The sequence below is a fragment of the Cryptotermes secundus genome, unplaced genomic scaffold, assembly GCF_002891405.2.
Source record: "Cryptotermes secundus unplaced genomic scaffold, Csec_1.0 scaffold853, whole genome shotgun sequence".
NCBI lineage: Eukaryota > Metazoa > Arthropoda > Insecta > Blattodea > Kalotermitidae > Cryptotermes > Cryptotermes secundus.
Window position 1 is genome coordinate 169,365 of NW_019719373.1, and position 12,461 is coordinate 181,825.

Below are 12,461 nucleotides of genomic sequence, written 5' to 3' on the forward strand. Positions count from 1 at the left end.
AATTAACGTGTGTGAAGTAATCTACGGGTGGACAGCTATCAATGAAGTAGAAGTTGATAATGACAGGGAGAGTGTTTTAGATGTTAAATTTTGAACTGGGTGCAGTGTGACAGCGACGTGAGTGTTATACACCTGATGATGGCCGTCTGAGGCCGAAACATGTAGTGTAGGGAGCAAGATCAAAGACACAAAATATATTGTTTGCACTTAAGACGGAGTTTATATCATTTATCGTATGATTTTCACATATAATTTCCATATAGGCCTATGAGATCGACCAAAAATCGTCCCGCAATTGACGCGTTGGACATGCCTGCCATATACTGTGATAATGATGGAAGGAGAGCGGTCATATCCTGGGCAGAGAATGGTTACTTTGGCTTATAATGAATAATTTTGATGCACACAGAATTCCAATATCAATTTCTAAACAATTTCACAAATATAAGAAGAATGGTTAACTTGTAGTAGACTATATATAAGTTAAAGAGAAGTCAAAAACAGTTCTCAGAGTTTCAAGCAAAATATTGATTCACTATCCTATTCTTTAGAATAATAATTGATGGTAAAGGGATGACATATTGTAAAATATAATCCTAGAATTACAAAAATCTTCAACAAATATATTTAGAGTACAGAATGGTACAATACTTACACTCTACAACAATTAATAAACAAACAAACACTGTTTCACACTTTCCAAAAAAAATAAGCTTATCATGCATTTACATTACAAATAAATAGCAAAATAGAATAAGATTATTTACAACCAGCTAATAATTCTACAAGTCTATGAGCTAGTGTTAAAAAAATAAATGTGTTCATTATCGAAGGTTATCACAATTCGTAAGCCCAAAACACTGTAACAAATAACTTACTAAAACAGTCAAGATTTTTCCATAAGAAACTACCCTAATACATAACGTCAGTATTTGCTTCTGCGTTTATCCTCAAACAGCAACCAGCTTCTAGACACTAATCTAAAACTAACAACAGTTTGGTTCTATTAATTTTTCCCACTTGTAGACTATTCAGTCCCTCATATCTCACACACAGAATAACAGCACCAAAACTCAAAGAAACTAACATTTTACAGAAAAGCTCTTTTAGTTTTGTTCTGTATATATAAATGCATGTCCACTAGCTCAGTAACTAACACTGCCTTACTACACTATGCCAGAAGTGACCTGGGCTTCAAATACCACAGAGTTATGGTTTTATTACTCTGGGTGTGAGATATCTCTTCAAGTATTTTATATGGAACAACATCCTATTTCTTGAGTTATCTGAACTAATCAAAATAACCAGATTCTATGACAGCTTTCTAACTTCCTTCATATGTGAGGCAGTTTTATTATAAGAAACGTCTTCATTATATGAGATTTCAGTGAATATTAAGACTAATATTAAAGTTAAGGTTAAAATTATTTCTCCCGGGGTGTGATGCCATGTAATCTGGTAGGTAGCTAGGTAGGTACCAGAAGGAATCTGCTGCATTGCCTGGCAGATAGGTACCAACATTCTGTAAAAGACTTCTGTCTTCATGTTCCAAGAAGAGGAAGATTATCCTAACAGAATCAGCAAGTTTCTCTGAAATGTTGGTACCTGTCTGCCAGGCAACATGGCCTGATGTAGCAACAACACTCTAAACTCATGTTCAGGAGTTGCTCAGTTCAAATCTCAGTGAGGACACAAACTACCCTTACTGAGGATATTTATGGTTTCCTCACTCCCTGTAAGCAAATGCTGGGAGAGCATCTTGATTATACCATGACCATGTCCTTCCAGATCCTTTCCAATTCATCATTTGTCATTCCACCATTGAACTGACTGTATATAATCTATATAAACCACATATCTACATGATATTACATCCCTGAGCACTGTAATTTTAATCTCTATTGTAATTCTTTTTCAAACAGTGCAACATAAAATGTATATTCCTTAATCCAGAAAATAACATATGTAACATCATCACTGACTTCGGAATAGCATGTAGATACTACACCGTTGTGGCTAACAGTACCCTTTTGTATTTCACTTATGACTACCAGGTTGCTGGACTTCATCCATTGTCTAGTATTCCAAACAGAACGAGACACAATTAGTTGCACACTCAGACATAGCTGACTGACTTTGGTTCATATTAGCTCTGACTGACTCAACCAAGTCGGTGCATTCCCACTTCTCTTTACCAAAGGTCACAAACAGATCCAAAACAAAGGAACTCCACAATTTCAGTCCACAAGCAAACCATATTGACTGAGCGGCACAGTTTAGTGACAACTTTTGCGGATAGAGGGTGTCGTGTGGTCAGCACAACAAATCCCCACGGCCGTTAATTTCAGTTTTCTAGACCGGAGCTGCTATTTCCTTGAAATAGTTCCTCAATTATCACCACGATGCTGAGTGGACCCCGTTCCAGAACCACTACTTCTCAGAAAAAATATGGTAGTGCCGGGAATCGAACCCGACCTCTGGATCTGTAGCCAGGAATTCTGACCACTAGACCACAGAGGCAGTCCACAAACAGATCCAGTTTTCCAAAATGTTGTACTCCATTTGGAATACAAGGCCACAGTGTCCAGGAACACAGGAATCCGAAGTGTAATATATCATTATCAGAACCACTTAGAATTTACCTATTTTTTATATATCAATAGACTGTTTAATCAGGGATAACAATGCAACTTGCAGTAGTTCTTTAGTGACAGACCTTTTTGCCACATAAAAACTTTAAATGGATCACATAAACCTCTAGTGGATACCAGTGAAGTTAATATGTTGGGCAACATACATAACTCCAGGGCACAGTCCTCATTAAAATGATAAACACTGCTAAGCAAGTCGCATAATTCCCTTCTGTCCTCACACTGTGTTCACAACAGCCTACTGCTAAGACTGTAGCATCATCAACATTTTTAATATCTATTCCTGTAAGATCAATTTCAATATTATCCTCCATGTATTAGAATTACTGAGTTTTTTTAGCTGTCCATCACCCAGTATTCTAAAAACTAGAAAATACGTTCTTATAATACTTGATGACAAAGTCCAAAAACTCAGTAATTCTGAGCATTATGTACCACTGTCAGAACCCTTTAGAATCTATTCCTCCAAGTATGTTTACGTCACCTGAGAAATAAAGTTTTCTGGCTCAAATTTTGTAAGAATTTCTCAGTTCCCCCACGCATAATACGTGACCCATCCATGTCACCCTGTGAGAACATAAAAATTATAAATAAGGCAGAGAATTTTTATCAGTTCCTAGTAAGGAGGCTGGTCCATAAAACAAAGAATACATTGGATCTGAGGTTCTCACAGTTGTGCTTATGATGATTATGATCTGGGTTGGTGGAAGATCACTGAAATTCTGGAGGGTTGTCACCCAGTTTCTACTGATGTACACTGCATGGCAACCCAGAAGATTCTGCTCTTCGAAGCATATGTTCATTTCTTACTACCAAGATGCGGAACAAAATCATAATATAAAAATGGGTAACAGATCCATAAGGAATGTGATGCATTTAAAATATGTGAGGGGTGGGGCAATAGTGACAAATGCAGATTACATTCACAAAAGAGCCAGGGCATGGAATTCACAGAATTCTTGCTACCATCCATTCAGAAGTTTTTATCTTCCATTCTGATAATTCAGAGCCTTAAATTAAAATACAAGAATTGTATATTACCATCATAATTTGTACTCTATCCTAAATGTCATTAAGGTGATCAAACAATACACGATGATATGGGCATGACATGTAGCATGCATGGGAAGATGAGAAATAAGTGCAATATTTTAGCTGCAGAAGTGAAGGGGAAGAGACCACTTATGTTACCAAGGCACAGATGGAAGGGTACCAAAATGGATCTTAAGGGTACTGGACGTGAGGACATGAGCTGGAGAAAGTTGTTCATACTGGGGCCCAGTGGTGGGCTGTTGTGAACACAGTAATGTACACTGGGGTTCCAGAAAAGGCAGGAATTTCTTGACAAGATGAGTGACAATCAGTTTGTACATAAGAACAATACTTCATAGAGTGGGTGATTACTAGGTTCTGTTATTTTTTCTTTAATTTTTAGGTAAGATTTAACTAAATTTAATAATTTTTAATATTAACATGAAATTTGGAGAAGTTTATCTTTGGTATTATGGCTCAAATCTGTGTTTTGTTTACAAATGGCATAGCACACTGAATAACAAAACAAATTCTAATACACAATATTAAAAATTATGTTTTGGCATAAAATCAAGAAACATTATTTAAGCTTTGTTGTCCATGAATGCGAGAATGAATCCACCGGTAGAACAGGACTGGTGGCAAGATTTTACTTTAGGGTAAGAGTTAACAGCCCAGGAATAGGGGATTTAGACCTCCTGGTACTATGGGGATGGTGGCAATATGTTTAACTCAGGGTAATGACTCTGGTATTAAAAAATGCAACGCTTGATCAGTTTGACCACATACACATATTGCTACAGTAATGTTATACACATCGGCGACAAAGTTTAAACATAAAAAAAATGGACTTTATACATTTATGTAAAGTGTTATCCAGTATACCTTCAATATCTGCCAAAACCCAAATTTGACAAATTCATAAAAAAAAAGTTATTGTCGAATTCTGCAATATGCAATTAACATTAGTGGCACCAAGGTGAAACGTTTACACTCTTGATCAAGCAGGTTTGATTTCATTTGAGGTTATGCTATGATGGAACCTGAAGAAATTTCTCAAGATATCAACTAAATATTTTAAATATGTGGGTAGTCATGAATATCAATCTGTAAACCTCACCAGGCAGAGCAGCTAAATAACAATGTCATTCACATTTAAGATATCGGCATGCCCCTGTTTAACTGATAACTGCATCACCAAGAGTGGTCACGTAACTCAGAAATTTTGCTCACGTACGATATTCATTTAAGTACACCGATTTTACTTTCCACCGACAAATATATAATTGAATTAACTTTAATACCATTCACTTTGGCCACTTACAAATCATAATTCTTTTGTTCTAGACAAACAATTTAATCTTATTAGTCTTCATTATAAAAATCAAATAAAAGCAGTAAAAAAGATTCACATGGAATCAGATACGATGGGAGATGCCTGTGGCTTAAAAATAAAATTGCATAGAATACTACACCAGCTTTCAGTGTGCTTGAAGACAATTTTAGATTACACTTGTAAAATTCACACAATGCAAGATTGGTTTCTAAAAGAATAAGCATCACAATGTGACACATCTACAAGCAAAGGTGAGTCTTTCCTTCTTCCTAATCTGCATGCTACAGAATTTAGGCTCCATGTATTCTGGACCTCAGCACAAGCTCTTTCTAAGAGACCCAACAAAGTAGACGTCTCCTCCCTCCCATCAGGACAGAAACAGACCCAGTTTTTGAATTGTTGTTTTTTTTTACTTTTTTAGAATATTAGACATTGGATGAAGTCAAAAAACACAGTAATTCTGAGTGTTATATGAGTACACCATCAGAACCATTGAGAACCTACTTTACAGGAAGTTTGATTATACACAAAAATCATTTTACACAAAACATATTATGTTGGTGGATTACATTGTTCATGTCAACTTCTCCACATGACATATATTTTAAACAAAGAAAAATATTCAGGATTACTGGGTTTCTGGACTTCATTCATCATCCAAATTCTAAAAAAACACAACACAACCAGTCCATTAACTGATGTTAGCTCTTGCTAACGGACCCAACATGGTAGGTATCTCCCACTCCCTCACCTGAGGATGGAAACAGATCCATTGTTTTAATTATTTTGGTTTATATTTTAACAACGGGAAAATTGCAAAAACCCAGTAATCCCAAGGGTTATATGCCACTGTCAAAACCCTTTAGAATCCAAAAAAAAATATATTAACCTTTATTGTCCAGGAATGAAAGATTTTAAGTCTCCTAGAACTACTGGACTGGCAGCCATATTTTAGCCTAAAAGTAATTATATTAGTATTGAAAATTCGATGTTTGGTCAGCTGGACTGGATGCACATGCCAGTGCAATAATGCAATGCAATGGTGGCTGGTAAAAGCTAACCAGACTGAACATTTCTGGGTAAAAAATAAAAGCATTTCAAGATGGACATGAACACCACAGTTGTGTTTTGGAATGTCTGAACTACAGCCACAATTCCTGTACAATATGTTCCAAATCAAGTCTTTTGACTCTGAAAACTTGAAATCGGTGTCTTGCTTCTAGTTTTCCAACCTGTAAGTTTTGCTTCTACCTGAAACTATACCATATGGATGACATGAGATTTCAGAAGGAATCAAACATAACAACATGGCATGAACACTTTTAATAGGACAAATTTCAAGTAGCACTTTGTACACTTATATCTGGACTTTGGTATTTAAAAATTTGTACAAATCAACCTTTATCATGAACACTTCTAGAAAAACAGGTCAACTGAACTGTTTCTGGACTATGGTATTCCATATTTCCTCCACAACAAAAATATCTTATATTTCTAGACAGTTCACTGTTCTCTTCAGCTGATGCAATAAGTTAAAAGATGCGGTCCTTTTAAAAATAAACGCTCTTGTGTGGCACGATATGGTCATATGCCTAAGTTTGGCACCAATTGCTTATCTTGGCGATATGAGAGTTGATACATTGAAGAATTATGCAAATTATTGTTTAGTGTCCAAAAGTTAAGCCTCGGGTATGGAAGAGGGTAAATTTAACTCTTCTGCTATCTTTCTCAAGGCACAGCACAACTTCATAACAATTTACATGTGTGCCGCTACTCGAGCCCTTCCTGTGAATTATCACTCGCTATCTGGCCGGCCAACAGGGCTGACAGTGTGGCATGAGATGCTGACATAGATGTCGTGCCAGAGGCTACTGCTTGCAGTCCCATAGTGTCTACATGGGTGTATGCTGTAACCAGGTTGTGGTGTGATGTGGAAACGAGGCCGTGTGAAGTTATGATGGCAGCAGAATTTCTGGGGGACAGGAGGTTGTGATGGGACCCATCAGGACTAACTTCTTGTAAGTTCATGTATGGAGACCCATCAGAATTCTGGGAAGTTAACATGGTCATTGTCGTTGGGCATTCCAGTAGGTCCAGAGCAGTTTCTGATGGCGTTGGAGGACCTGCAAGGACAGCAACTTTGATATTAATATGAACACAGAAAGTGCAAAATGTAACAAGTTTCATAGAGTCAAGGAAACTAAGCACCGAGCAATTTACTTGCTTAGCCTGCTCTTCAGCCCTGAAGGTGAAGGTTTATTTCTCCCCACCAAAATGTCAGCAGACTTTTACCAGACTACATGGTGTAAGGGAATTCTGAAGGTCAGGCGATTGGTTACTGGCTTCCCACCACTGTAAGTTGGGTTTGGCGAAGGTCAGGTCATGTGGGATTTGTGGTAGACAAAACGGCCCTGAAGCACGTTTTCTCCAATACTTTGGCTTCCTAAGCCAATTGCCATTCCACCCACTGCTCCACATTTATTAATCATGCCATCATCGACACACTGAGTAGTGTCAGCTGTGCCAGTGTCGTTAAATAACAAATTTAAGATGCATAGTGTCACTTCCCAGAAGACAGTTCACTGCAATAACCCAACATCTCACAAATTAAGTTTCACCACTGCAGTATTTCCTTCACCATTAAAATTTTCATGGTCCAGGCAGTGTATGTATTCTCTTTCCATATGTTGTACAATATTTTTGCAGTATTACCTGAAAACGTCAATGCTGGATATCATACGCACTGTGGAAAAGTTAAATTCTTTAACGTTATGGTATTTGGAGCTGATGCATTGGTCATCTTGTGTTGTGATACTTTGTTAAGTCAATTCTTGTGAACATCACAGAGCTTGTTCAATTCACTCCACTGCAAAAGATTCTGAATGTTCATTATGCAGTTTGCCATTCTGTAGAACACCAGTTTGTACATGCAAGTTTTCTCTTCAAAACTCTGGGCTGAAATCAAATTTAAGGGATTTCAACCCATTTCAGAATTGCTGTCATTGCCCAGTATCATACTATGGGCCCAAGCTCTTATTTGCAGTGGACTACTTCCTCCCCCTGTCTCATTCACCCTGAAGGTGACCAGCCAATGCAACATATGCCAAGAGATTGGAAAAAGCTACAACACACGTCACAGCTAAAATTTGAATACAATTTCTTTATTAGATTCCGTCACAACACAACAATATAAAGTTCAAGGTTAAAATTAGCTTGGCTAATGCTAGTCAAGCAAGCAGCATATATAAATACATTAACTAGCCAAGTTAATTTTAGCCTTGACCTTTGTATTGTTGTGTTGTGACAGACTCTAATAAAGAAAATGTATATAATAACACATAACAGGAGGCACGAAATGAAAATTAAACTTTGAATGTTGAAAGTACACAACAGATACAGTAGGACATAACTACCACAGCACAAGCAAAACTGATGTGTTTTCTTTTTTAATTTCTTGGGGTGGGGTGAGACTGAGTCCACTTTGTACATCCGCCATTAACTGGCCCATTGTACTAGCCCTGGATGACAGATGAGTATGGTGTATTCAGTGGAATGAGAATTGGCAAAGGAAACTGAAGTGCTCGGAGGAAACCTGCCCCAGTGCCATTTTGTCCACTATAAATCCCACATGACTTGACCTTGAATCAAACTCAGGCTGCCTCAATGGGAAGGCGGTGACTAGTATCTTGGGGTGGGGTGACAATGAGTACACTTTGTACATCGGCTACTAACTGCCTCTTGTACCAGCCCCGGATGATGAGTGTGGAGCAGTCAGTGGAATGAGAATTGGCAGGGGAAACCAAAGTACTCAGAGAAAACCTGCCAGAGTGCAACTCTGTCCACCACAAATCCCACATGACCGGACCTGCACTCGAACCCAGGCTACTGCAGCGGGAGGCCAGTGACTAACCACGTGATCTATGGCACAGCCCAGTCTGTGTTAGTGCTAACCTAAACTTCCTCTTTCAATAAATATCAATTGATGGTGGGGGTTGAGTGCAACATCATACATACCTGAATCCAGTACAGTAGCTGGTGGTGTCATGGCAGACGATATGCAGTCAACAGCAAGTCCCAGCCTACTTTGCATCTGCACAGTAAGAAACAGTTATTTTAAAATTTCACTTGTATAAAATGTTGCATTTTAGCGTCCTGTTGCACTGATTTTCGTCCATGATGTATATTTATTAGCTGTCTTATAGTGCACTCAATCTTACATGTCACTTCACTACATGTTTCAGCATCACTGTGCCATCCTCAGGTGTGTTATTTACGTCAAGCTATTGCATTGCTCGCCATCGTGTCGTTTATGAAATTATCTAAAATGCACATTCTTCACTATCTATAATAAAATTTAAAATTTATATATATCAAAATTTGTTAATATCCATCATCTTACACGTCTTAACTCAAATTCATGTACTACTCCATTCTTCCACTATGGGAGTCGTTCTTCCTATATTTTGTGTACATTGTGTATTGTGATGTGTCCTTTTCTGGCTGCGAGCCAATACACAATATACACAAAATATAGGAAGAATGACTCCCATAGTGGAAGAATGGAGTAGTACATGAATTTGAGTTAAGACGTGTAAGATGATGGATATTAACAAATTTTGATATATATAAATTTTAAATTTTATTATAGATAGTGAAGAATGTGCATTTTAGATAATTTCATAAACGACACGATGGCGAGCAATGCAATAGCTTGACGTAAATAACACACCTGAGGATGGAACAGTGATGCCGAAACATGTAGTGAAGTGACATGTAAGATTAAGTGCACTACAAGACAGCTAATAAATACACATCATGTATAAAATGTGTTGAAATGTCAACCGGAAACTGTTGCAGTTTTCAACATCACTGTGAATCTGAAGGTAAAGTTTGCCAGAAATACCTATCAATGACCTGGCAGCTCTGGAAAGACAACTACATTTACACTAAGCCAACCCTGCACATGTTCTGGACATCAGGTTGCCATGGCACCCAAAATGTTACTAAGGGCACTCTGAATGTCTTCCATTATATTACTACTTGCAGTTACTATTTTCCATCGTTCCCTTTTTCTCCTTCTTTGTTTTCTTCCTTATTGCTTTCTCATCCCTTCTGCTTGTTCACCACAGTGTTGCTCACTTCCCCTTTCCTTCCTCCCTCTCCTTCAACTTAAAATAATTCTCTTACCCCATTCTTTCATTCCTCTCTCCCATTATCTCATTCCCTCCTTTATTCTGCATTCATTTTCTCTCTCTTTTATTTATTTATCCTGTTTTCCTTCCTCACCACATATCCTAGCATTGGTACACTGAGCTTTTCCTGATCTTCAAAGTAACTGGACACTATTAACATGCAGAGCTTTCAACGTCCTCTTGTTGATAGAAACAAGCAAACTTCTCAACCGAGGTGTTTTTTTTATTCTGGCTCACTGTTCTTGCAGGTGGCTCTTAGATGTATAAATTGTGTAGGCCTATACAAAGACACCAGAATTGACAGAATAACAATATGCATTAAGCCACTAAGCAGCGCAGCTATCTATAGGTACTGTGCCATGTAGAGCTGTTACTAGGTAACAATCAGAAACACATCTCCACAGCAACAAACTGACATGCAACAATAGAGGTACTGTTGGAAACAGGAATTTCTACGGTGGTCTGGGCTCAAGGGTTATAAGGCGGGCAACGGGAGCAACCGTTCAGAGAGGACTTGAGCCCAGAAGCAGAGGATAGCAACTGTTAGAAGTCATTACCAGGCAACTACTAGTGAAGACAATGTAGGCTGAATAAAACTTAGCATGATTTTGTAACATGTGGAAATATCAACAGCATTAGTGTTATTTGTAGTTACAACCTGTAAGTAGTCAATACATCTAATATCCAATCCAAAACCCCATCTACAGTCACAAATACACATGACAACTGGTGTCAGAATTTTTCGCAAAAGTGGCCACTGTGCTACCAACTCAAGCATACCTTCCACTGCTATTTATTGCTGCTATCTCCTGCTCCTATTCATAACTTCTTTGTAACATACCTAACAGCAGAATAGCAAGCATTTGTTTTTTATATGTATTGTATCAGCCCCAGATGATAGGTGAGGGTGATTTTGGAGCAACTGGTGGAATGAAGATTGGCAGGGGAAACCAAAGTACTCAGAGAAAACCTGCCCCAGCACCATTTTGTCCACCACAAATCCCACTTGATCAGACCCGGGATCGAACCTGGGCCACCGCAGTGGGAAGTCAGCGATTAACCGCTAGAGCTATAACATGGCCTCCCAATATTTACCCTTACTAAAAACTGATCATTTAAGTCACAGCATTAATTAAAAGCACTGCAAGCAGGGTAAAAAAAAAGTGGTGCATCTCTGGCATACTATAAATATTTCGGTATCTCAATCTTGAAACATGATACATAAAACAATAAAAGTTGGCATAAAATAACAGGCTGCAATATTTAAAATCACTTCTAGAGACATTCTGACAAATTCATGACCGAAGTTCCCGTCATACTTACCACAGCAAAACCTGTTTCTGTCCCGTCACACAGATCACCATGTTGTCCTGGTTTCTGTAATTCAAGAAGATGGTCTGTGCGCATATAACTTGCATGGGCACGGATCTTCTTTAACATAAATCCTGGTGCGTGAAAGCCTTTCAACTCATGAAGAAGCAGATTCGGATTGTTCCTGTAGAGGAATACACAAAATATTTAGTCCTTGACACTTCGAACTTATTACACACGATTACAGAAAGAATATAAAACACATTTCCTCTGTTTTCAAATCCTGGCATAAAAGTTTTATCATCTAGTAACCATAGTGTATATTAAAAGAACAAGGTTGGAGTGGTTGGGACATGTCATCACAACAGATGAAACAAGAATAACTATAAAAATTTTTTAAAAGTAAGCCTGAAGTTAGAAGAAAATTGGGAAGTCCCAGATTGCAATGGCTGATAGATGTAGAGAATGATTTATGGGAGCTGAAAGTGAAGAGAGGGATGCAAAAGTAAATAATACAGAAGAATGGGCATATGTCATAATGGAGACCATGGTTTCCAGAGGACAGTAGAGCAAGGAGAAAGTAAACAATAAAAATACAGTGAGACTAGTTGTCCTAGTTCGCATTAAAGCCAAAACACACTTTCATAACAAGTTCCTCTATTCACATAGAATAGGCCTAAACCATACTTACTTGCATAATTTATACAACCATGGTATAAGAAAACAAATAAAAAAATAAAGTAAATTAAATGAATTAAATTCTATATTGTAATGTGTTTTGTTACTGAAGATGCCGTTTGGATTGTTAACTCTTTGACTGGCGCGAAGGGTATTTAAATCCCACCCCTGTCCTGGCAGGCCATTTAAACCTTATGTCGCTAAGATGCATGTGCTTGCTTTTTTCTAAACAACTTCAACAAAAATTGGTTTTTAAAAATG

General features: G+C 37.8%; 1 protein-coding gene across 5 annotated transcripts in view; it reads right to left on the reverse strand.

The window, feature by feature from the left end:
* Positions 1-2,479: 2,479 nt before the first annotated feature.
* Positions 2,480-12,461, reverse strand: part of LOC111865336 — a 385,756-nt gene continuing 375,774 nt past the window's right edge. For all 5 annotated transcript variants that reach the window (XM_023853275.2, XM_023853256.2, XM_023853266.2 and 2 more), the window contains 3 exons: positions 11,535-11,706; positions 9,034-9,109; positions 2,480-7,142 (listed from right to left, as the gene is read on the reverse strand). In XM_023853275.2, the coding sequence (XP_023709043.1) occupies positions 6,790-7,142; positions 9,034-9,109; positions 11,535-11,706 (601 nt within the window). In that variant the 3' untranslated portion in view covers positions 2,480-6,789. The remainder of the gene's footprint in view (positions 7,143-9,033; positions 9,110-11,534; positions 11,707-12,461) is intronic.